The sequence below is a fragment of the Coregonus clupeaformis genome, chromosome 40 (genome assembly GCF_020615455.1).
Source record: "Coregonus clupeaformis isolate EN_2021a chromosome 40, ASM2061545v1, whole genome shotgun sequence".
Classification (NCBI taxonomy): Eukaryota; Metazoa; Chordata; class Actinopteri; order Salmoniformes; family Salmonidae; genus Coregonus; species Coregonus clupeaformis.
The window spans coordinates 17730480-17757183 of NC_059231.1; the positions used below are offsets into that span (position 1 = coordinate 17730480).

General features: G+C 46.9%; 1 protein-coding gene across 1 annotated transcript in view; it reads left to right on the forward strand.

Moving 5' to 3' along the window:
• Positions 1 to 26704, forward strand: part of LOC121554878 (solute carrier family 49 member 4 homolog) — an 87477-nt gene that overhangs the window by 45499 nt on the left and 15274 nt on the right. Inside the window, exons 6-7 of the mRNA XM_041868598.2 lie at positions 8938 to 9005; positions 20229 to 20356. Of these exons, the coding sequence (XP_041724532.1) occupies positions 8938 to 9005; positions 20229 to 20356 (196 nt within the window). The remainder of the gene's footprint in view (positions 1 to 8937; positions 9006 to 20228; positions 20357 to 26704) is intronic.

The window sequence follows — 26704 nt, forward strand, 5'->3', positions numbered from 1 at the left end:
TCTCTCCACATGTTGTGTGCATCCCAAATGGCACCCTATTCCCTATACTGTGTACTACTTTTGGCCAGGGTCCATAGTGCACTACTTTTGACAAAAGCCATATGTAGGGAATAGGGTGCCATTTATTTGGGACACAACCGGTGTCTCCTCTCCACACGGAGGACAGGGAATTGATCCTATAAATAAGAGGTTTTTGCACAGAGACCGGTATGGCTTCTCTGATAGGGAAATGGTGCAGCCATGGAAAGTAGTATGTGGGGGTGGATGGGGCTGCGGCTGGGGAGGGTTGAGTTGGATGGGGCTGGGAAGGTTTGAGTTGGATGGGGCTGGGGAGGGTTGAGGGGGATGGGGCTGGGGAGGGTTGAGGGGGATGGGGCTGGGGACAGGTTGATGGGGATGGGGCTGAGGACAGGTTGAGGGGGATGGGGCTGAGGACAGGTTGATGGGGATGGGGCTGAGGACAGGTTGAGGGGGATGGGGCTGAGGACAGGTTGAAGGGGATGGGGCTGAGGACAGGTAGAGGACCTTGCAGCAGCCAGGGGCTGGGGATAGGGATGGGGCTGGGAATTGGGGACTGGTGATAGGGATGGGGGGGCTGGGGATGGGTAAAGGGGTTTGGGATGGGTGGATGGGACTGGGACGGGACTGGGAAAGTGGCTGCAGCTGAAACTTAGTACTGGGTGGAGTGCCTCTGGGTGACTTGTCTGAACTCTGCAGGTGCCCTCCCTCCAGACACCCAGCCCAGTGCTGGACCAGACAATGTCCTGAAGCACGTAGCTAAGTGTCTCTGTGTCGCTGTACGCAATTAGCATCTCTTTAAGAACAAGGTCCCACGCTGCGTTAATCACTCATATCTAATTGGTCCGTTAATGGAGAGTGGCCATTAAGTTGTTATGCAGAAAAAACCCTCTGAAGGTTGATACTTCACCTGAGAACACAACAGCGGCATCAGCTTTATGCACTGGGAAAGTCACTGTTGTGAACTCCTGGTACTTTTCCTAGGCTACAAAATGGAATATAACGTTGCGGATAAAGTTCGGAATGACACAATTTCATGTGTACATAATCTAAAGACCTGCATCACTACACTGAGAGCTTTGCCATTTCTAAAATGGTGTATTTGGGTGTTTTTAGAGCCTATGTTCATGTTTTTTAGGCTCCCCCATACTACACAACGAGGATAAGGAAGTGATTTGCTGTTTGGGGTAAGTTTCTCAAAAACATGGGAAATCATGAAAAAGGTGTCTGGAACCTTCTATAACATTCCATTTACATTTTTAAAAAATAGAGATTTGGTTGTAAAAAAGAAAATGTGTCCTCTAATTCTGCTGCCTCCAGACAGACAGTGTACTGTAACCTTTGGGGATTTCAGAGTAGGAGTGCTAATCTAGGATCGATTTTGCCTTTTAAATAATAGTGTATCCTAGGTCATCCCCAAAGCCAACACCTCCTTTGGCCGCCATTCCTTCCAGTTCTCTGCTGCCAATGACTGGAACGAACTGCAATAATCTCTGAAGCTGGAGACTCTTATCTCCCTCACTAACTTTAAGCATCAGTTGTCAGAGCACCTTACCGATCACTGCACCTGTACACAGCCCATCTGAAATTAGCCCACCCAACTACCTCATCCCCATATTGTTAATTAGTTTGCTCATTTGCACCCCAATATCTCTATTTGCACATCATCTCTTGCACATCTATCATACCAGTGTTAATACTAATTGTAATTATTTTGCACTATGGCCTATTTATTGCCTTACCTCCATAACTTGCTACATTTGCACACACTGTATATATATTTTCTATTTTCTGTTGTATTTTTGACTTTATGTTTTGTTTTACCCCATATGTAACTCTGTGTTGTTGTTTTTATCGCACTGCTGTCAGTGTAGCTGTAGGTGGGTGTGGTGGTGGAATCAGGCGCAGGACGCACAAAGTAAGTCCAAAAGACTTTAGTTGTTTGGCAACAAAACACAGCACGAAAACAAATGCCCTGAGGCGAGAAACTCCGCACACAGGCGAAATAAAGCGGGCGCACAAAATACGTGCGACAAAATACTCCAAAAACACAGAATGGAGAGCAGCTCAACCGAGCAAACTGTACATACAAAAGCTAAGCGCACGACAGTGAAAACAATCACACACAACACTAGACAAACACAACGAGAACTTATAGGACACTAATTACACTAAACGATAACAGGTGTAACAACAATCAGACAAAAGCAAACGAACATAGAAACATGCAACGGTGGCAGCTAGTATTCGGAGACGACGAACGCCGAAGCCTGCCCGAGCAAGGAAGAGAGGCAGCCTCGGCCGAAACCGTGACAGTACCCCCCCTTGACGCGCGGCTCCAGACGTGCGCTGACTCCGGCCTCGGGACGACCAGGAGGACGCGGAGCAGGGTGCGTCGGGTGCCCACGATGGAATTCCGTCAGGAGAGACGGGTCCAAAATGTCTCTCCTCGGCACCCAGCACCGTTCCTCCGGGCCGTACCCCTCCCACTCCACTAGATATTGGAGACCCCCCATCCGACGTCTCGAATCCAAGATGGACCGCACGGAGTACGCCGGTGCCCCCTCGATGTCCAATGGGGCGGAGGAGTCTCCCTGATCTCACTTTCTTGGAGTGGGCCAGCTACCACTGGCCTGAGAAGAGACACATGGAACGAGGGGTTAATTCTTTTATACTCAACAGGTAGTTGTAATTTGTAACACACCTCGTTCAACCTTCTCAGGACTTTAAATGGCCCTACAAACCGCCGACCCAGTTTCCGACAGGGCAGGCGGAGGGGCAGGTTTCTGGTAGAGAGCCAGACTCGATCACCAGGTGCGTACACCGGTCCCTCACTGCGGTGGAGATCGGCGCTCGCCTTATGATGACGGAGGGCCCGCTGCAGGTGGACGTGTGTGCAGCGTTCCATGTCTCCTCCGAGCGCCGCGCCCACTCATCCACCGCAGGAGCCTCGATCTGGCTCTGCTGCCAAGGTGCCAGAACCGGCTGGTAACCTAACACACATTGGAAAGGGGTTAGGTTAGTGGAGGAATGGCGTAGGGAATTCTGGGCCATTTCGGCCCAGGGAACGTACCTTGCCCACTCCTCCGGCCGGTCCTGGCAGTATGTTCTAAGAAACCTACCCACATCCTGGTTCACGCGTTCCACCTGCCCATTACTCTCCGGGTGGTAACCCGAGGTGAGGCTCACCGAGACCCCCAACCGCTCCATAAAAGCTCTCCAGACTCTGGAGGTAAATTGGGGACCTCGATCAGACACAATATCCTCGGGTACCCGTAGTGCCGGAACACATGGGTGAATAGTGCTCGGCGGTTTGCAGGGCAGTAGGAAGGCCCGGCATAGGGAGCAAACGACAGGCCTTAGAAAACCGGTCCACAACGACCAGTATAGTGGTATTCCCCTGTGAAGGAGGAAGGTCAGTGAGGAAATCCACCGAGAGGTGAGACCATGGTCGTTGTGGAACGGGCAGGGGTAGTAACTTACCCCTAGGCAGATGTCTAGGCGCCTTACACTGGGCGCACACCGAGCAGGAGGAAACATAAACCCTCACATCCCTCGCCAACGTGGGCCACCAGTACTTGGCACTAAGACAGTGCACTGTCCGGCCGATACCAGGGTGTCCAGAGGAGGGTGACGTGTGAGCCCAATAGATCAATCGATCCCGAACCTCGAGCGGAACGTACTTCCGACCCTCCGGGCATTGAGGTGGACTAGGGTCGGTGCGTAATGCCCGCTCGAGTTCAGCATCGACCTCCCACACTACCGGTGCCACCAGACACGACTCCGGCAGTATGGGAGTGGGCTCCACGGACCTCTCCTCCGTGTCATACCGCCGAGACAGTGCGTCTGCCTTACCGTTCTGTGACCCAGGGATGTACGTGATCTTAAATGTGAACCGGGTCAAAAACATATTCCACCTCGCCTGGCGAGGGTTCAGCCTCCTCGCTGCCCGGATGTACTCCAGGTTACGGTGGTCCGTCAAAATGAGGAAAGGGTGTTGAGCCCCCTCAAGCCAGTGCCTCCACACCTTTAGGGCCTGTACCACGGCTAACAGCTCCCTGTCCCCCACGTCATAGTTTCGCTCCGCCGGACTGAGCTTCTTGGAATAAAAAGCACAGGGGCGGAGTTTAGGTGGCGCGCCGGACCGTTGCGACAGCACGGCTCCTATACCGGCCTCTGACGCGTCCACCTCTACCTGAAATGGCAAAGAGGGATCCGGATGCGCCAGCACCGGAGCCGAGGTAAACAGGTCCTTCAGCCTCCCAAACGCCCTGTCCGCCTCGGCTGACCACTGCAGACGCACCGGACCCCCCTTCAAAAGAGACGTTATGGGAGCTGCCACCTGTCCAAAACCCCGGATAAACCTCCGGTAATAATTCGCAAACCCCAAAAACTGCTGCACCTCCTTCACAGTGGTTGGCGTTTGCCAATTACGCACGGCTGACACCCGGTCTACCTCCATCTTCACCCCTGACGCAGACAACTGATAACCCAAAAAGGAGACCGACTCCTGGAAGAACAGACACTTCTCTGCCTTGACATACAGGTCGTGCTCCAACAGTCTCCGCAACACTCGGTGCACCAGGGCCACATGCTCGACTCGGGTAGGCGAGTACACGAGAATGTCATCGATGTACACGACCACCCCCTGCCCCTGCATGTCCCTGAAGATCTCATCCACGAAGGATTGGAAAACTGAAGGAGCGTTCATCAACCCGTATGGCATGACAAGATACTCGTAATGGCCCGAGGTGGTACTAAAGGCTGTCTTCCATTCATCGCCCCCCTAATGCGCACCAAGTTGTACGCGCTCCTGAGATCTAATTTAGTGAAGAAACGCGCCCCGTGCAATGACTCCGTCATGGTCGCAATCAGCGGGAGTGGATAACTGTACTTCACCGTGATCTGATTGAGACCACGGTAATCAATGCACGGGCGTAATCCTCCATCCTTTTTCTTCACAAAAAGAAACTCGAGGGACGCAGGGGAAGTGGAGGGCCGTATGTATCCTTGTCTCAGAGATTCGTCTATGTACGTCTCCATAGCTCTCTTCTCCTCCTGAGACAGAGGATACACATGGCTCCGTGGGAGCGCAGCTCCTGCCTGGAGGTCTATCGCACAATCTCCCTGCCTATGGGGAGGCAACTGCGTCGCCCTCGACTTACTGAACACAATAGCCAAATCCCCATACTCAGGGGGAACGTGCAATGCGGGCACCTGGTTTGGACTCTCCACCGAGGTAGCCCCTACGGAAACGCCTAAACATCGACCCACACACTGGGCAGACCACTCCATCAGAGCCCTCTACTGCCACGAAATAGATGGGTTATGGGTACTCAACCAGGGCATGCCCAGCACCACCGGATACGCAGGCGAGTCGATCAGAAATAGCTGGATCATCTCCTGATGACCCCCTGCGCACACATCCTAAGTGGCGCAGTGACCTCCCTGATCAAGCCCGCACCCAACGGACGGCTATCTAGGGCATGAACGGGAAGGGAACGTCAACAGGGAGAAGGGGAATCCCTAAGGCTAAGCAAAACTTCTTATCAACAAAATTCCCAGCCGCGCCTGAATCTACCAGCGCCTTATGCTGGGAATGAGGTGCTACCTGTGGAAAACGCACAGGTATACAGAAATGTGCAACAGAGAGCTCTGGGTGAGTGGGGCGCCTACTCACCTGGAAGGACTCCCCAGTGCGGGACCCGTCGTCCTCTCCCCTAGGAGGCCATCCCCAGCACCTAGCCGCGGTGTGTCCTCCCCGACCACAGTTGGTGCAGGAGATGGACCCCCTCGTAAGCCGACCCCTCCTCTCTCTAGCGCCAGCGCCCCCGAGCTCCATGGGGCATGGCTCGGAGGCGCTGGAGGGTGAAATGGACGGACCCCCCTCGGAACGTCCGCGGGTAGCTAGCAGGGTATCCAGCCTGATGGACATGTCGACCAACTGGTCGAACGAGAGGCTGGTGTCCCTACAGGCCAGCTCCCTACGAACGTCCTCGCGTAGACTATATCGGTAGTGATCGATGAGAGCCCGCTCATTCCACCCTGCATCCGCCGCTAGAGTACGGAATTCCAAGGCGAACTCCTGGGCACTCCTCTTCCCCTGCCGGAGGCAGACCAGACGCTCCCCGCGTTTTCCCCTCCGGGGATGGTCAAACACCGCCCTGAAGCGGCGGGAGAACCTGTCGTAGGTGATGGTGTTCGCGTCGATTCTCCTCCACTCTGCGTTGGCCCATTCCAACGCCTTCCCGGAAAGGCAGGAGATCAGGGCGGACACGCTCTCGTGTCCCGAGGGCGCCGGGTGCACGGTGGCCAGGTAAAGCTCCACCTGGAGAAGGAATCCCTGACACCCGGCCGCGGTCCCATCGTAGGCCCTCGGGAGCGAGAGCCGATCTCCTCTGGGTTCCGGAGCGGGAATGGGCTGACCTGCCGATGGTGCGGGCAGGGAGGATGGCGGTGGAGGAGTCCTCGGGTCTCCCAGCCTCGGATGGTGGTGATCACCTCCTGCAGTGCGGACCCCATCCGCAGGATCTGGTCATTTTGTTCGCGGATCCTGTCCTCCAACGTCGCCTGTGCTGCTGCGGCTCCTGCTGACTCCATCGAGTATGGTGTGTGATTCTGTCAGTGTAGCTGTAGGTGGGTGTGGTGGTGGAATCAGGCGCAGGACGCACAAAGTAAGTCCAAAATACTTTAGTTGTTTGGCAACAAAACACAGCACGAAAACAAATGCCCTGAGGCGAGAAACTCCGCACACAGGCGAAATAAAGCGGGCGCACAAAATACGTGCGACAAAATACTCCAAAAACACAGAATGGAGAGCAGCTCAACCGAGCAAACTGTACATACAAAAGCTAAGCGCACGACAGTAAAACAATCACACACAACACTAGACAAACACAACGAGAACTTATAGGACACTAATTACACTAAACGATAACAGGTGTAACAACAATCAGACAAAAGCAAACGAACATAGAAACATGCAACGGTGGCAGCTAGTATTCCGGAGACGACGAACGCCGAAGCCTGCCCGAGCAAGGAAGAGAGGCAGCCTCGGCCGAAACCGTGACAACTGCTTTGCTTTATCTTGGCCAGGTCGCAGTTGTAAATGAGAACTTGTTCTCAACTGGCTTACCTGGTTAAATAAAGGTTAAATAAAAAATAAAAAATAAAAATTCAGAACTACTCTTAGATGCTTTGCGAATACAGGTCCAGTCTCCGAATGGTGGTTGGTTATGCCTCCAGACAGACAGACAGTGTACCAACTGTAACTTCCGTGGTGTCTTTTGATGCTGTCCGTGGTTACCCATGAATGAATTAGCATTGCAATGTCATCATGTTGTGCTAAACCCACAGATATGTGCCATGATTACTGTCTTAAAAGGCTTAGAAACAAGAGAACCTGAAGCCTTGGCTTCCACACTGTACAAAATGTCGGCATGGCAACGGCAATCATTTCCTGGTTATTGACACAGTAGTAACAACACGCATGATTAAGCTGAGCACGGCACAAATCAGGCCTGTACGTGTGCAGCTAGCACTGAGCATATTTCAGTGAATTAACCACACACACACACAAAACGTTATGATTTCTTCTTTGACACTCAAATAGCATACAGAATGATTTGCGGTCCCGTGTAGCTCAGTTGGTAGAGCATGGCGCTTGCAACTCCAGGGTTGTGGGTTCGATTCCCACGGGGGGCCAGTATGAAAATGTATGCACTCACTAACTGTAAGTCGCTCTGGATAAGAGCGTCTGCTAAATGACGTAAATGTAAAAATGTGCGTTCAGGTTCTCAAATTGATAGGTGCATCAACGTGATCTCAAGAACCTTTGTACCGTTGCTAGAAACATTTAGAAATGGCCTCTAGACCTCTTCTGTGGATGATCCTCTGTACATTCTGGTCTCGTCTTGTTGACTCTCACATCTGGCCATCTCTACGTTGCTCCTCTTTTTCCACCTGAGTTATAACTTCAGAATCGCAGCACACTTTCATTGGCACTCTTCAGTCTTCGCCTGGATGTCAGACACTGATTTGAAGCCTACTTTATTTACCTGCTGCCTGCCGGAGACGTGACGAACGTGTGTGTGTCTGTTTGCGCAAATGGATGACTCATTGGTCTCCGTCTGTGATGCAGTCAGTCTCTTATGCTGATGCTGCAGCAGTAGGCCCTGGGTCTAGTTCAGGGGACAACACCGTAGCAAAACTTTTTGCAACGCAAAGCTTACATATCTCTTCGTATTAGACAAGTTGAGTTAGTGTCTCCCTGTTTCACTCTGTTTTCTCCCTACTGAACACGACCATGGTCATGACGTCTGTCCTCTCTTCTCCTTCTCCATCTGTCAGAGCAGGCATTTGTCTGTGATGAAACATCACGCTGACATCACCAGCCGTTTCTATTGACTCCTATTCCACTTTCAGAATACAGGGCTTCAATTTACCCTGGGCTTGATTGACAGGTTTCCCCAGTCTTCAGACACTCTGAGCCTGCACTCTGTCTACCCTCGGTCCTCGGAGCCGTGTATGGCATACTGAACATGGAATAATAACGGAATCGCTCTCTGTGTGTGTCTCTGTCTCTCTCTCTCCCTCTTTCCTCTAATTATTTATTTCCCCCCCCCCCTCTCTTTTTCTCGCTCTCTTTCTCTCTTGATCTCAATCTTTCTCTCTCCTTTCTCGATCTCTCTCTCTCTACTTCAATCTCAATCTCTCTCCATTGCCTTCAGGGGGCATTATGCTCTGTTGATGATGAGGGGGATCTGGAGTTGTCCCTTTAAACTTGTGTTTTTCTTACAGGCTGGTACACATGAGCGCAGTGGTGCATGAAGTCTGAGGGTTGAACGTTTATGTACTGAAGGGTCTTCACCCAATAAAGGGGATTTTAATCATTCAAATTCTCCCTCTCTCTCTCTACAGGTGGATGCTGGCTGGATTGGGTTCTGGTCCATCGTGGGCGGCTGTGTGTTTGGAGTGGCAATGGCCAGGTAAGCAACAGAAACAGCAGATAATTTCCATGTAGTTTAACGTTGTAGCGTGACGTGACTTTACTGTCTGCCTCCAATTTGCTATGGTAATGTGATAGTGTTGGACTGCTATTGTTATAGACTCTCTAGAATTTGATGGCCTGAGAAGATGCCAAATATATGATGTCCTAAAAGGCTCATGGCGATATTATGGCTTATGATCCGCAGGCTTAATTCAAATTCCTCAAAAGTCTCCCATTGAAATCATTGAAGGATTTACGTGAACGTCTAAGTTGAGTATGCTTATCTCAATTGTGAATCGGGCCCCTAGATGCTGTCTACAGTAGGCCTCGTCCAGTCTGAATCTGGCCTCTAGATGCTGTCTACAGTAGGCCTCGTCCAGTCTGAATCTGGCCTCTAGATGCTGTCTACAGTAGGCCTCGTCCAGTCTGAATCTGGCCTTTAGATGCTGTCTACAGTAGGCCTCGTCCAGTCTGAATCTGGCCTCTAGATGCTGTCTACAGTAGGCCTCGTCCAGTCTGAATCTGGCCTCTAGATGCTGTCTACAGTAGGCCTCGTCCAGTCTGAATCTGGCCTCTAGATGCTGTCTACAGTAGGCCTCGTCCAGTCTGAATCTGGCCTCTAGATGCTGTCTACAGTAGGCCTCGTCCAGTCTGAATCTGGCCTCTAGATGCTGTCTACAGTAGGCCTCGTCCAGTCTGAATCTGGCCTCTAGATGCTGTCTACAGTAGGACTCGTCCAGTCTGAATCTGGCCTTTAGATGCTGTCTACAGTAGGCCTCGTCCAGTCTGAATCTGGCCTCTAGATGCTGTCTACAGTAGGCCTCGTCCAGTCTGAATCTGGCCTCTAGATGCTGTCTACAGTAGGCCTCGTCCAGTCTGAATCTGGCCTCTAGATGCTGTCTACAGTAGGCCTCGTCCAGTCTGAATCTGGCCTCTAGATGCTGTCTACAGTAGGCCTCGTCCAGTCTGAATCTGGCCTCTAGATGCTGTCTACAGTAGGCCTCGTCCAGTCTGAATCGGCCTTTAGATGCTGTCTACAGTAGGCCTCGTCCAGTCTGAATCTGGCCTCTAGATGCTGTCTACAATAGGCCTCGTCCAGTCTGAATCTGCCTCTAGATGCTGTCTACAGTAGGCCCACTCTTGTCTGCAGTTAGGCTGGGCTTGTACTGGGCCAGACTACAAACAGCTAGCTGTGTCCAGCGGAGTGTGAGAAGAGATCCTCCTAGTAATAGGCCTGTCTCATAAATTCAGCCCTAAACGATCTCCCTGGACCTGGTGAGCCGTCAAATTAGAGGATAAGCATACACTCGTTTAGTATCGTCAGATTAAGTATGCATGAAAATATATGGACCATGTTTGGTCGTAATAGCTTTGGCTCTGCCTCCAAGGCCCGTCAACAAGATTAGCAACTAGAAAACCATTGCTAAGCATGTTCACAGAAATATGTTTACAGAAATATGTTCACAGAAGCATGTTCACAGAAATCTGTTCACAGGAATAAACAGCTCTACTACTCTGTCCCTGTACTCTCTCTCTGCTTGTTCTGCATTCCAGTCTGGTTCTCTCACCTTCTTGTAACATTACATTTACATTTACATAATGTAACATTATGGTATTTAGTGAAATCAGTAATGAAAAATGCATCCCCAAGTTGTTTTTAAGAGGCGAGGGTGTGTTTTTGGGGAGGGGGGTAGTAGTCTCAGGCTGTATCCCAAATGCCTATGAGTCCTGGTCAAAAGTAGTGCACTACATAGGGAAAAGGGTGCACGCTCAGTCTCAAACCTCTTAGCTCACCTCACCCACCCCTTCCCTCCACCTGTCTCCCTCTCTCTCTCTCTCTATCTCTCAATGTATTAAGTCCATGGTTGTTGTGATAGAAAGAGGGAGGTGAATGAGTGAATAGTAATGCAATAGGTCATGTCGCTGTAGCTAATGGATAGACCGATGCACAGTAGGCCCCAAACTGTGGACTCTGCAGAAGGAAGGGATCAGTCGTCTAGCTGAAAGATATAGATATATATATTAATCACCCGGCCCAATCAGCACTCCCAGGCAGGGCCAACGTCTCACTGCACTGTAATTAGGAAAATTAGGCCATAACTCTACACTGTTGATTCATGGGACTGTTCTGTTCTTGGTACAGGCTGGAGTGGACTGGAGGCATCTACAGATGTAGGATCTGAATTTGATCACCCTGTTGCAGGACAACTTTCCTGCAATGGAAGAAATGTAAAACTTGTAATGTGTTTGAGGTTTAAAAAGGCTTCTGAAGTTTGTAAAAATGTCCATTAATTATACTCCACATAATAATTCACATTTCCTGTTGCTGCAGGATTATTTTCCTGCTGTAGCAAACGGGCTCAAATTTGTTGTTTGTTTGGTATAGATGCAGGGTTAATAGGGTTTGGGTAAGGTTTGCTTCTGTTTGCAACCTCTTGTTCCATATGCAACGGAAAGTTGAAACAGAAACAGAGTTCTGATTTGCATTGTGGCAGAGAAACAGAAACGAGGGGGTGAGCTAACTCATTAATGAGTCTCAGTCACGCAGTTGATTGGCTTCTTTCTCACGTCTGGCTAAATTGACCATCTGTTGGGGGTTAGCTAAGGGAGGGAGGTGTGTGTGTGTGTGAGAGAGAGAGAGAGAGAGAGAGAGAGTGAGAGAGAGCCCACACTGACTCACATTAAACACTTGAGAGATGATCATGTATTTATGTTTAGATAAACAAGAGATAAACAAGACATTTAAAATGAGAAATGAAAATAACTCAGTTTGGCCTAATTAGTTTTGACCAGTCATGGCCGTTGTCGCTCTATTATATCATTACGTGGTCCTGTGTGGCTCAGTTGGTAGAGCATGGCGCTTGCAACACCAGGGTTGTGGGTTCGATTCCCACAGGGGACCAGTATGAAAAAAAGTTTGAAAATGTATGCACTCACTACTGTAAGTCGCTCTGGATAAGAGTGTCTGCTAAATGACTAAAATGTCAAATGTTTGACTGGTTCGGTCATTCAGTACATGCCCTTGTCTTAGATCAGAATGGAGACAAATAGACCCGGTAATGATCATATCAAATGGAATAAGAATTGAATTATTCCTGAGCTTAGCCAGAGGAGAATGTACAAAATTAAATGTGATGCTACAGAAGATTTAAGCCTCAGTATCTTCATGCCAGTAAATCTGACACAACTGTAATTTATGTGCTTTTAGTTGAGACATTACCTCACAACAAGATAGGTTTATGCTGTTGACTTTGTAGGGCATAAAGGAGTCTTGAATTATGCTACTTAGAGTCATGCTGCATTTATTGCTGGTTTCAATGCACAAATGATATGTGAGTTTCAGAGGGATGATACATGATGATGATAATGATACCGGTGGTGGTGGTGTAGGTAGGGGACTTAGCTGAATAGATATTTTACCCAACAAGATGAAGGGTTGACTGGGCTGCAGTCTCTGGCAAAGCCAGGGGAGAGTTGGAGAGTGGGAGCTAGTGGCAGCTGGGTAGGAGCTAAGGGCTTTGGCCAGGGAAAGAGAGAGCAGACTGGGTTGGGCAGTGCTTGGCTGTCCCTACCAATGCACCCACTTCCAGGGTCCAGCATCCATGTAACGTATACACTTCCAATAAGTACATAACACTCTGTTATGCTTCTCGGTCCATTAATGAATAGAAAGTAGATCCTAGATGTATTCTTCAGTCAGACAGAACACTGTGGGGGTGACAGATATGATTCCTAGCCACACACAGACTGTGCATCAGGGCCGTGCACAGACCTTTCAGGAGGCAGGTGCTCAAACTATATTTTAGTATATAGTGATTGGCTAGAGTCTAGACTACCTGTGTTGGATCATTGATGCAGCCGCTCCTCTCTGTCTTTCTGCCCTCTGCTGCGCGTATCAGCCAACCAGACCCAAAATGTATGATGATTTAAATCAAGTGTTAATCAAATGTTATGCTGCTGTAACAGCAGGGAAACTTAAATCCGTTCTACCTCATTTCTACCAGCATGTTAAATGTGCAACCAGAGGGAAAAAACTCTAGACCACCTTTACTCAACACACAGAGACGCGTACAAAGCTCTCCCTTGCCCTCCATCTGGCAAATCTGACCATAATTCTATCCTCCTGATTCCTGCTTACAAGCAAAAACTAAAGCAGAAAGCACCAGTGACTCGGTCAATAAAAAAGTGGTCAAATGAAGCAGATGCTAAGCTACAGGACTGTTTTGCGAGCACAGACTGGAATATGTTCCGGGATACTTCCGATGGCATTGAGGAGTACACCACATCAGTCACTGGCTTCATCAATAAGTGCATCGATGACGTCGTCCCCACAGTGACTAAGTACATACCCCAACCAGCAGCCATGGATTACAGGCAACATCCGCACTGAGCTAAAGGGTAGAGCTGCCGCTTTCAAGGAGCGGGACGCTAACCCGGAAGCTTATAAGAAATCCCGCTATGCCCTCAGACGAACCATCAAACAGGCAAAGAGTCAATACAGGACTAAGATGGAATCGTACTACACCGGCTCCGACGCTCGTCGGATGTGGCAGGGCTTGCAAACTATTACAGACTACAAAGGGAAGCACAGCCACGAGCTGCCCAGTGACACGAGCCTACCAGACGAGCTAAATTACTTCTATGCTCGCTTTGAGGCAAGTAACACTGAAACACGCATGAGAGCATCAGCTGTTCCGGACCACTGTGTGATCACGATCTCCGTAGCCGATGTGAGTAAGACCTTTAAACAGGTCAACATTCACAAGGCCGCAGGGCCAGACGGATTACAAGGACGTGTACTCCGAGCATGCGCTGACCAACTGGCAAGTGTCTTCACTGACATTTTCAACCTGTCCCTTTCTGAGTATGTAATACCAACATGTTTCAAGCAGACCACAATAGTCCCTGTGCCCAAGAACACTAAGGTAACCTGCCTAAATGACTACCGACCCGTAGCACTCACATCTGTAGCCATTAAGTGCTTTGAAAGGCTGGTCATGGCTCACATCAACACCATTATCCCAGAAACCCTAGACCCACTCCAATTTGCATACCGCCCCAACAGTTCCACAGATGATGCAATCTCTATTGCGCTCCACACTGCCCATTCACACCTGGACAAAAGGAACACCTATGTGAGAATGCTATTCATTGACTGCAGCTCAGCGTTCAACACCATAGTGCCCTCAAAGCTCATCACTAAGCTAAGGACCCTGGGACTAAACACCTCCCTCTGCAACTGGATCCTGGACTTCCTGACGGGCCACCCCCAGGTGGTAAGGGTAGGTAACAACACATCCGCCACGCTGATCCTCAACACGGGGGCCCCTCAGGGGTGAGTGCTCAGTCCCGTCCTGTACTCCCTATTCACTCATGACTGCATGGTCAGGCACAACTCCAACACCATCATTAAGTTTGCCGATGACACAACAGTGGTAGGCCTGATCACCGACAACGACGAGACAGTCTATAGCAGGGGTGTCAAACGTCCGGCCCACGGGCCGGATCAGGCCCGCAAACGGGTTTAATCCGGCCCGCGAGATGATTTAAAAAAAAATATATATATATATATATATATATATATATAATAATTTTGTAAAGTATAAAAATGCGCTGCAATTTTTCTATAAAATAAACTGCTGTTCCAATTGCGTCCACTGGATGGCGCAATAGCAATTGTGTTAAGCAAGCATACTGTTTATACCGGGGCAGAGCAAGTAGGTCAAGCACGTGCAGCCAATGAGCTACTTTGTTTTGCCCGCGATATTTATTACGGCTTCTACTTTTAACATTATGTGCTTTGGCACCCTCATTGCCCCAATATGTCTCTGTCAAAAAAGAGAAAAGTGGACGCAGAGTGCAGAGTGTTCCAAGAAAAATGGTCATCCTATTTATTCACAGAATTGAATGGGAAAGCTGTATGTTTGGTGTGTTCAGAGCATGTTGCAGTGCTGAAAGAATATAACCTTCGTCGCCACTATGTGAGTCTTCATGCCGACAAATATGACAACTTTCAAGGACAGCGGAGATGAGAGAAGGTGAATGAACTGTTGGCGGGTCTGAAGAAACAGCAGTCTGTGTTTACTCACAGCCGAGACATCAGTGACGCTGCAGTGAAAGCTAGCTACCTCATTGCTAATGAAATGGCAGTGGCTTCAAAACCATTTAGTGAGGGTGAATTTTTAAAAACATGCATGATGAAGGCAGCGGAGATTGTGTGCCCTGAAAAGCGGCAGGCTTTTGCAAATATCAGCCTGACAAGAAACACAGTTGCAGACAGGATTTCCGATCTTTCAGTGGATTTGGACAGCCAGTTGAAGCAAGAAGTAAAGTCATTTATTGCGTTTTCGGTTGCAATTGATAAAAGCACGGACATTACAGATGTTGCACAACTGGCCATTTTCATCCGCGGAGTTGATGACACATTGACCGTCACCGAGGAGTTCGTGGAGTTGGTGCCGATGACAGATACAACGACAGCAGCTGATATTTTTACCGCACTCGTCGGCGCGCTGGACAGGGTCGGAGTGGACTGGTCCCGCGCTGTCAGCCTGGCTACAGATGGTGCGCCCTCAATGATCGGGAAAAAAGCAGGCGTTGTGACAAAGTTCAGAGAGAAAGTGCAATCTGCAAATGGAGGACGTGATTTTTGACTTTTCACTGTATTTTGCACCAGGAGGCTTTGTGTTGCAAGTCATTAAAGATGGATAACGTCATGAAGGTGGTCATCCAAACTGTTAATTTCATCCGATCCAGAAGCCTGAATCACCGTCAGTTTGACAGCCTTTTCAGAGAGAAAGACCACATCTATGGCCTGCCATACCACACTGAGGTAAGATGGTTAAGCCGAGGTGCTGTGCTGAGGCGTTTCTTTGATTTACGAGAAGAAATTGAACAGTTCATGGAAGAAAAGGGCAAACCAGTGTTAGAATTTCATTCCGCAGAATGGATGCAGGACCTTGCATTTATGGTGGATGTTACAGAGCACCTGAATAACTTGAACAAACAGCTGCAAGGGCGCAACAAAGTTGTCACGCAGTATTATGACAGCATACGTTCTTCCAAGTTGAAGCTGTCATTGTGGGAGACGCAACTTGCCGGTGGTGATGCAGCTCACTTCCCCTGTCTGAAAAATGTGTGCGCGACCCAACATGTGGCAGACATGAAGCGGTTCAAAGATAAAATAACGGGACTGTTACGGGAGTTTGAGCAACGCTTTCAGATTTATGTTTATATGTTTTTATGTTGATGTGCTATTGTTTTTAATTGATTGTATTTTATTTGTATATTTAACCTATTCTTGACTCTGTGGTTCTTGCACTTGTTTGGGGAACAGGATTTCATTATTTTTATCTACATTTCTGCCTGAGAAATGACACCCTGATATAGTTCTGTGATCTGTGATATACTTCTGTGAATCACTGAGGCATTGTGTGTTTGTGTGTTCTTTGTCCTCAGAACTTTCAAATAACTTGAGGTGTTTTATATGATTAATAGTGATGTTGTGCTTTTGGACACTGTCCTCAGGCTCCAGCTTTATGTTTATATGTTTTTATGTTGATGTGCTATTGTTTTTAATTGTTTTTATTTTATTTGTATATTTAACCTATTCTTGACTCTGTGGTTCTTGCACTTGTTTGGGGAACAGGATTTCATTATTTTTATCTACATTTCTGCCTGAGAAATGACACCCTGATATAGTTCTGTGATCTGTGAAACAGTTCTGTTAATCACTGAGGCATTGTGTGTTCTTTTTCTTTAGAATTTTCAAATAAACTTGACGTGTTTTATGATTAATAGTGATGTTGTGCTTGTACTATTTTGGACACACTGTCCTCAGGCTCCAGCTTTATGTTGTATGTTGATCGTATTAAAACAAAGAAAACAATCTGAAGTTGTTGTTTTTAAGTTATATATACCATGATTTTTCCGGTCCGGCCCACTTGGGAATAGATTTTCCTCCATGTGGCCCCTGAGCTAAAATGAGTTTGACACCCCTGGTCTATAGGGAGGAGGTCAGGACAACAACCTCTCCCTCAACGTGATCAAGACAAAGGAGATGATTGTTGACTACAGGAAAAAGAAGAGGACCGAGCACGCCCCCAAGACAGTCGTGAAGAGGGCATGACAAAACCTATTCCCCCTAAGGAGACTGAAAAGATTTGGCATTGGTCCTCAGATCCTCAAAAGGTTCTACAGCTGCACCATCGAGAGCATCCTGACTGGTTGCATCACTGCCTGGTATGGCAACTGCTCGGCCTCCAACCGCAAGGCACTACAAAAGGTAGTGCGTACGGCCCAGTATATCACTGGGGCCAAGCTTCCTGCCATCCAGGACCTCTATACCAGGCGGTGTCAGAGGAAGGCCCTAAAAATTGTCAAATACTCCAGCCACCCTAGTCATAGACTGTTCTCTCTGCTACCGCACGGCAAGCGGTACCGGAGCGCCAAGTCTAGGTCCAAGAGGCTTCTAAACAGCTTCTACCCCCAAGCAATAAGACTCCTGAACATTTAATCAAATGGCTACCCAGACTATTTGCATTGACCCCCCCTACCCCCCTCTTTTACGCTGCTGCTACTCTCTGTTTACTATCTACGCATAGTCACTTTAACTCTACCTACATGTACATATTACCTAAATTACCTCGACTAACCTGTGCCCCCGTACATTGACTCGGTACCGGTACCCCCTGTATATAGCCTCGCTATTGTTTATTTTTACTGCTGCTCTTTAATTATTTGTTACTTTTATTTCATATTATTTTATATTGTATTTTTTATTTATTATTTTTTTGTTATTCTTTCTTAAAACTGCATTGTTGGTTAAGGGCTTGTAAGTAAGCATTTCACAGTTAAACCACTTTCTGTGCACGTGCCTGCAGTGCATCTATGAATGTCTAATCTAAAATGAACTCAATGAAAATAAATGGTTTGAAGCTAAACAGTTTTGTTGGCTGTGAGGCTGTCCAAAACTGTTGTTCCACGACTACAGTTTTATTGAACTCTGAGAGACTGTGAGACTTATTAAACATTTCCTGCCGGTGTTCTTTGACAAATTGTTCATTGTCGGGTTGAACTCTCTCTCTGAAGCATCTTGTCTGAGCACTACATAACAATTGGCAATTAGTGTCTTTCCACTACCAGCTTCTATGTATGATTTCGAACGGTTACGGTTACCGCTTTCTGTGCTGGCAAATATACCCAGAGGACAGGAGTAAACCTGTCAGGGGTTGGTGGTTCAACACATGCTGAGAGAGGAACGCTAAAACACAAGAGGCTTTGTTTAGACAGCTTGTCTGGACGAATAGAGACTGCTTCACAGTCACTGGTGATCTACATTACATCAGCTCATAAGCTCATAGCATGGTGTATGGCTGTAAGCTGTCACCAGTTGTAACCCAGGGACTGCTACATTCTCCTGTCACCATGTCTGCTTCCTTTAATGGATGGTGACATGGTGGGACATAAGTCTATCTGAGATACAGTGGGGGAAAAAAGTATTTAGTTAGCCACCAATTGTGCAAGTTCTTCCACTTAAAAAGATGAGCGAGGCCTGTAATTTTCATCATAGGTACACGTCAACTATGACAGACAAATTGAGATTTTTTTTTCCAGAAAATCACATTGTAGGATTTTTAATGAATTTATTTGCAAATTATGGTGGAAAATAAGTATTTGGTCACCTACAAACAAGCAAGATTTCTGGCTCTCACAGACCTGTAACTTCTTCTTTAAGAGGCTCCTCTGTCCTCCACTCGTTACCTGTATTAATGGCACCTGTTTGAACTTGTTATCAGTATAAAAGACACCTGTCCACAACCTCAAACAGTCACACTCCAAACTCCACTATGGCCAAGACCAAAGAGCTGTCAAAGGACACCAGAAACAAAATTGTAGACCTGCACCAGGCTGGGAAGACTGAATCTGCAATAGGTAAGCAGCTTGGTTTGAAGAAATCAACTGTGGGAGCAATTATTAGGAAATGGAAGACATACAAGACCACTGATAATCTCCCTCGATCTGGGGCTCCACGCAAGATCTCACCCCGTGGGGTCAAAATGATCACAAGAACGGTGAGCAAAAATCCCAGAACCACACGGGGGGACCTAGTGAATGACCTGCAGAGAGCTGGGACCAAAGTAACAAAGCCTACCATCAGTAACACACTACGCCGCCAGGGACTCAAATCCTGCAGTGCCAGACGTGTCCCCCTGCTTAAGCCAGTACATGTCCAGGCCCGTCTGAAGTTTGCTAGAGTGCATTTGGATGATCCAGAAGAGGATTGGGAGAATGTCATATGGTCAGATGAAACCAAAATATAACTTTTTGGTAAAAACTCAACTCGTCGTGTTTGGAGGACAAAGAATGCTGAGTTGCATCCAAAGAACACCATACCTACTGTGAAGCATTGGGGTGGAAACATCATGCTTTGGGGCTGTTTTTCTGCAAAGGGACCAGGACGACTGATACGTGTAAAGGAAAGAATGAATGGGGCCATGTATCGTGATAGTTTGAGTGAAAACCTCCTTCCATCAGCAAGGGCATTGAAGATGAAACGTGGCTGGGTCTTTCAGCATGACAATGATCCCAAACACACTGCCCGGGCAACGAAGGAGTGGCTTCGTAAGAAGCATTTCAAGGTCCTGGAGTGGCCTAGCCAGTCTCCAGAACTCAACCCCATAGAAAGTCTTTGGAGGGAGTTGAAAGTCTGTGTTGCCCAGCGACAGCCCCAAAACATCACTGCTCTAGAGGAGATCTGCATGGAGGAATTGGCCAAAATACCAGCAACAGTGTGTGAAAACTGTGAAGACTTACAGAAAACGTTTGACCTGTGTCATTGCCAACAAGGGTATATAACAAAGTATTGAGAAACTTTTGTTATTGACCAAATACTTATTTCCACCATAATTTGCAAATCAATTAATAAAAAATCCTACAATGTGATTTTCTGGATTTTTTTTCTCATTTTGTCTGTCATAGTTGACGTGTACCTATGATGAAAATTACAGGCCTCTCTCATCTTTTTAAGTGGGAGAACTTGCACAATTGGTGGCTGACTAAATACTTTTTTTCCCCCCACTGTATGTTTACACTGTTGTGTTTGGAAGCATGCCATGTTAAGCCATTTCTGAAGCATACCAAATTAAGCCAGGTTATAAGAGTTGTTGTTTGGTTTTGTTGTTGCTCCAGGTTTACTAACTCTGTCTCTGTCTCTCCCCAGGTTTGCAGACTCTATCCGGGGCATGCTGAAGCTCATCCTGGTCCTGATGATGGCTGGGGCTTCCCTGGCCTCTACCTGGTTCACACTCACCTGTCTAACCAGGCTCACACACCTACCCTCCACTGCAGGTAGGCCTAGTAGAGCACAGTTTCCATGTCAGGAAGTAGGCATTTTACATGTAGGCAGTGCAACTGGCATACACCCGGAGCATCCTAGAGCCACAATGGATACTTCAATAGCAGACTGGTCCTTTAGATTCAGGAAGAAGAGACATGGACTGAGTATAGTAAGTAGCCCTTGGCTTGTGCTAGCCAGAACGGCTCATAGGAGCAGGAGTGAGGCAGCTGTTTCTGTAGTGAGGCAGTTTCATGTACAAGTAGACAGAACGTCTATCACACCGCCTAATTTATTTCACCTTTATTTAACCAGGTAAGCCAGTTGATATCTCCAATCTATCTCCTTAAAACTGAGTGCCAAGCAGAGACGCATCAGGTCCCATTTTTACAATCATTCTCGTGCCTGGCATCAGTGTTTGTTGAACCCTCTCTCCCAGACACATACTGGCAGACAGTGCCACGCTAACAGACCCCAGGGTTGCCCATCCAACTGGTGTACTGTACGTGGGTGGCGTGATACATGGATCCGGTAGCATCCTCTTCCACATTACACACCTCTCTTTGTCATCCCTTTTTGGAAGCTCTCAGCATGCACACTTCTCAATTTTTTTACACAAACAACAGTTATACTGGTTTTGTTCTTCAACAACGTCTATTATCATTAGTGTAAAAGAGATTGGTCTTCCCTTGGACACGTTCCCCATGGCTCTATTACCATACTTCCTCTAATAAAGAGGGCTAAAATATTATCATGGAGTGGCACTAGGGCTGTGGCGGTCATGACATTTTGTCAGCCGGTGATTGTCAAGTAAATACAGTGAGGGAATAAAGTATTTGATCCCCTGCTGATTTTGTACGTTTGCCCACTGACAAAGACATGATCAGTCTATAATTTTAATGGTAGGTTTATTTGAACAGTGAGAGACAGAATAACAACAAAAAAATCCAGAAAAACGCATGTCAAAAATGTTATAAATTGATTTGCATTTTAATGAGGGAAATATCTGCAAAACATGACTTAGTACTTGGTGGCAAAACCCTTGTTGGCAATCACAGAGGTCAGACGTTTCTTGTAGTTGGCCACCAGGTTTGCACACATCTCAGGAGGGATTTTGTTCCACTCCTCTTTGCAGATCTTCTCCAAGTCATTAAGGTTTCGAGGCTGACGTTTGGCAACTCGAACCTTCAGCTCCCTCCACAGATTTTCTATGGGATTAAGGTCTGGAGACTGGCTAGGCCACTCCAGGACCTTAATGCGCTTCTTCTTGAGCCACTCCTTTGTTGCCTTGGCCGTGTGTTTTGGGTCATTGTCATGCTGGAATACCCATCCACGACCCATTTTCAATGCCCTGGCTGAGGGAAGGAGGTTCTCACCCAAGATTTGACGGTACATAGCCCCGTCCATTGTCCCTTTGATGCAGTGAAGTTGTCCTGTCCCCTTAGCAGAAAAACACCCCCAAAGCATAATGTTTCCACCTCCATGTTTGACGGTGGGGATGGTGTTCTTGGGGTCATAGGCAGCATTCCTCCTCCTCCAAACACGGCGAGTTGAGTTGATGCCAAAGAGCTCCATTTTGGTCTCATCTGACCACAACACTTTAACCCAGTTCTCCTCTGAATCATTCAGATGTTCATTGGCAAACTTCAGACGGCCCTGTATATGTGCTTTCTTGAGCAGGGGGACCTTGCGGGCGCTGCAGGTTTTCAGTCCTTCACGGCGTAGTGTGTTACCAATTGTTTTCTTGGTGACTATGGTCCCAGCTGCCTTGAGATCATTGACAAGATCCTCCCGTGTAGTTCTGGGCTGATTCCTCACCGTTCTCATGATCATTGAAACTCCACGAGGTGAGATCTTGCATGGAGCCCCAGGCCGAGGGAGATTGACAGTTATTTTGTATTTCTTCCATTTGCAAATAATCGCACCAACTGTTGTCACATTCTCACCAAGCTGCTTGGCGATGGTCTTGTAGCCCATTCCAGCCTTGTGTAGGTCTACAATCTTGTCCCTGACATCCTTGGAGAGCTCTTTGGTCTTGGCCATGGTGGAGAGTTTGGAATCTGATTGATTGATTGCTTCTGTGGACAGGTGTCTTTTATACAGGTAACAAACTGAGATTAGGAGCTCTCCCTTTAAGAGTGTGCTCCTAATCTCAGCTCGTTACCTGTATAAAAGACACCTGGGTGCCAGAAATCTTTCTGATTGAGAGGGGGTCAAATACTTATTTCCCTCATTAAAATGCAAATCAAATTATAACATTTTTGACATGCGTTTTTTCGGATTTTGTTGTTGTTATTCTGTCTCTCAATGTTCAAATAAACATACCATTAAAATTATAGACTGATCATTTCTTTGTCAGTGGGCAAACGTACAAAATCAGCAGGGGATCAAATACTTTTTTCCCTCACTGTAACTGCCGGTCTCACGGTAATTTACCATTAAGATAAACACATTTAGCATCTCCTGGCTTCCATGCATAGCCTACATTTTAAAAAGTCTAATAAATCCATGTATTATAGCCTACACCAACACAATAAATCCATTATTTATTTTAGACAGATCTAAAGAAACATGATATGAAGAAAATGTAGTCTGGTTCAGAAGAACAGAATAGCATACTCTGAATTGTCCTTATGTTAGGCCCTGATCTGGCTATGCCATATGGCTGTGGGCTACACTAGTTCATTTAGCAGACAAGATTTGCTTAGAATTCCGTGGCATTATTTTATATTATTTTATAGTATGAAGAATACAATTGAATTCTTCTCCAAACAATTTGAGGGAGTGCGCACATGGGCTATTCTGTGTTAAGCGGTTAACAAAGAAATAGGTACTCCTATAGGCTTAATTTAGAGTTATTTATGTAACTTTAGTTGTGAAACAAACGTTGGGCTATATTTTTTTATTTGTTATACATTCTAAGGCTGCATGATGCGACTCTAATGATGATTGAAAAAAGTTGCTTGAAAGGCATGAGCTCTGCTTGTTTTTTTTTTGTGCAGGCTGTACACACTTTATCAGTCTCTCATTCACAATTTGACAAGCACTTGATAATGCCTCGAATTTCCTGGTGGCATCCCCTTTGTGTGGCCGTAATGCCCCCTAAAACAATCGATGCCTTTTGTGGCCAGTGGCCGTTGTGCCCTTGGGCTGAATATAATAATTATAATTCCCTTCTCCCGGCTGGGTTCTCCGAAGCACCTCTCACTCACATGGCTCTCCATCACATGATCGGGTCTTTCTCACAGGCTACAAGTGAAGACCGACACATCGGGGATGCAACTGCGTGCGTAGTTATCCAATTCCGAGGCGCATATTGAAAATATTGGAAGAACTGTCCACGTTTACTTTTCGTCAGCCAACAAGATGAGTAGGCCTAACGAACAGCAAAAGCACTAGCCTATGTCAATCTATTATCCCCCATAGTACAAAAGTTGACCTATTCTGTGCGGGAAATAAATATTCCAAACATAGTCTGGGACAGTTGTGGGATGCGATAGATCCCAAATTAATGCAACCACTAGCATCGAATATAAAATTGTAAATAATGAGGCTGATGCAATAGATCAGAACATTTAGCTTAAAATGTTGATAAACTATTAGGCTATTTCTTCACATTATGAGCGCAGCAATGTGCACATTGCAGTAGGCTATAAGCGTGAATGTTCCATTAGCAGGAAAACACCATTCTCAAAAGTTACTGCAAATGTAATTATGCATGTAATGCTTTTATTATAAAGGTGCATTTTTATGGTGAAAATTATCTTCCCCAAACTTGACACTCGCGCTGCAACAAATGTTGGGCTATATATTTAGATTTTTCATACATTCTAAGGCTGCATGATGCGACTCTAATGATGATTTGAAAAATGTTTCGCAACATGAGCTCATGGGCTCTCATGAAGTGTTTGATTTTCGATCACATTTGCATTTTGTCAGAGTGATTAGAGGGAAAATAGAGTGCTGAGTACCAGGCAGTTAGCAAGTTTGGTAGGCTACTAATGACCATCAGCAGCATCAGAGCTTGGAAAAGCCTAATTACCGTGACTAAACGGTGATGTGGAATTTGACTGTCGTCATGACTCGTGACTGCCGGTGTGGCGGTAATACAGTCACCGTAACATCCCTAAGCAGCACCATGCTTCCTCTAATAAAGAGGACTAAAATATTATCATGGAGCAGCGCCATACTTCTTCTTATAAAGACAGAGAGACAGATGTAGTGGGAGGAACAGCGCAGCGGTGGTTGGCTGTGTTTGATACCAGCCGGTATCAGGATGGGGGTGGTAGAACGAAGGGAAGAGGGGATATTCATTGATGACTGTGTCATCGGTGCAGTGGTGTCGCCTCAGTTCCTCTGTGGCAGCAGATAGACAGGCTGGCTGGGTCCTCACAGACAGCAGTGTGATTAAGAGCGGTGCTGGGTAATGGGGAGTTGATTTGACCCAATCTGCAGTGATAAAGGAGACGGCCGTGGAGGAAACTGAGAGCAATGCTCTGCGTCCCAAATGGCACACTATTCCCTATATAGTGCACTACCATAGGGTTCTGGTCAAAAGTAGTACACTATATAGAGAATAGGGTGCCATTTGGGACGCAAACATGCTTTGCTCCACGGTGATGGCTTAATCTGCTCACCCACCCCAGGGCCCCAGGGCTCAGCCTCAGAGCAGCTGAGACCTTGATCAGTGGCCAAGGCACACACACACAGGCACACAAGCATGGACACACGCGCATACATACATGCACGCACACACGCATGCACGCCATGTGCAAGCATGCAGGGACACACATACACACGTGCACACGCACATACCAGTGGAGGTCGGTGCCGTTTAAGATGAGGGAGGACACTTTTGTTTTTATATGAGCATTGCCTTATTTCTATTACAGCAAATTGGATGATTGTCATTCATATTCCACTCACCCAGCTCAATGTAACATTGATAGGTTGTATCTACTACATGATACTCAATCTTTCTCTATACCCATCATGAGGTTGCTACAACCTAGCCTACGAATAAAAATGTATAACTTAGGTGCACAGGTCGAGAGACAAATTGGAGTAATCAAGGTGACAGACAGTGACACATTCAATACTGCCTTGCACACTCTTGCCTGCATCTAGCTGATCTGGTGTGTAATCATTAGTCTAAATGGTTGCAAAACGTTCCGTTTTACTACTAAACAAGTGTTTCTATTGGACAAATTCAGGTAGGTCCCTCCCCGTTCTGTTTGCTTCCGTTTAAGATAAGATTTGCAACAGAATCGGCGGAATGATACACCCCTAATCACCCACACACGTTCATTTTCATAGCAGCCACGTACAGCATCATCACTTTGCTTGTTGTATAATTCCTTCTCGCATCTATGCGCTCTCCTCCTCTCACCTTTTCCCTTTGCTTATGGACTTCAGTGCGCAACACAACAGCTGCCTGTGACCAGGCGCAAAAACCTATCCAAGCCAAAACCTCACGCCATAAATGCTTACCTCTACACAGCCTACATCGTTGTCACCACATTAACGTTGTCAATACACTTGAACTAATGCGTTAGTAAACCCACAATCAGCAAGCAGTTCAGTAGTTACACTAGAGGGCCACGTTGGCAATAAATTAATAAAACCGAAAGCTTACCATGACTTGGAAGAGTTGCGGTGTTGGATAGCCTTAGCCAGCTAGCTAACATAAATAGCATTCTGTTTGAGGCAGGTTGTTGAGTACGCTAAATTAGCTGCATTAGCTAAGTAAGTGAAACGTAAACTAAGAAGAAGAAAAAAATACAACGAAATATAGCTAGCTCTCTCTTTCTGCTGCTTCTCCTTTTCAACTATTGTCTTTCTCTCTCTCTCTCAAATACTCACCACAGTATATGCCCTGCAGTGCTAGCTAGATGTAGCTTATGCTTTCAGTACAAGATTAATTATCTGATCCTTTGAGATTGGGTGGACATGTCAGTTCATGCTGCAAGAGCTCTGATAGGTTGGAGGACGTCCTCCGGAAGTTGTCATAATTACTGTGTAAGTCTATGGAAGGGGGTGAGAACCATGAGCCTCCTAGGTTTCATATTGAAGTCAATGTATCCAGAGAAGGATGGAAAATAGCTGTCTTTGGCTACACCATGGCGCTACTCTAGAGGGTGCTGTTGAGGTTACTTTGGACCTTTATTGCAAAACAGTGTGTTTAAATCAATTATTTGGTGACGTGAATATATGTAGTATAGTTTTATCTAAAAAGGATAACTTTTGTAATGTTTCACTATAAAAAAATGAAATTCATTTAGGAGGATGGTCCTCCTGTTCCTCCTCTGAGGAGCCTCCACTGACACACACACATACACACACACACACACACACACACACAC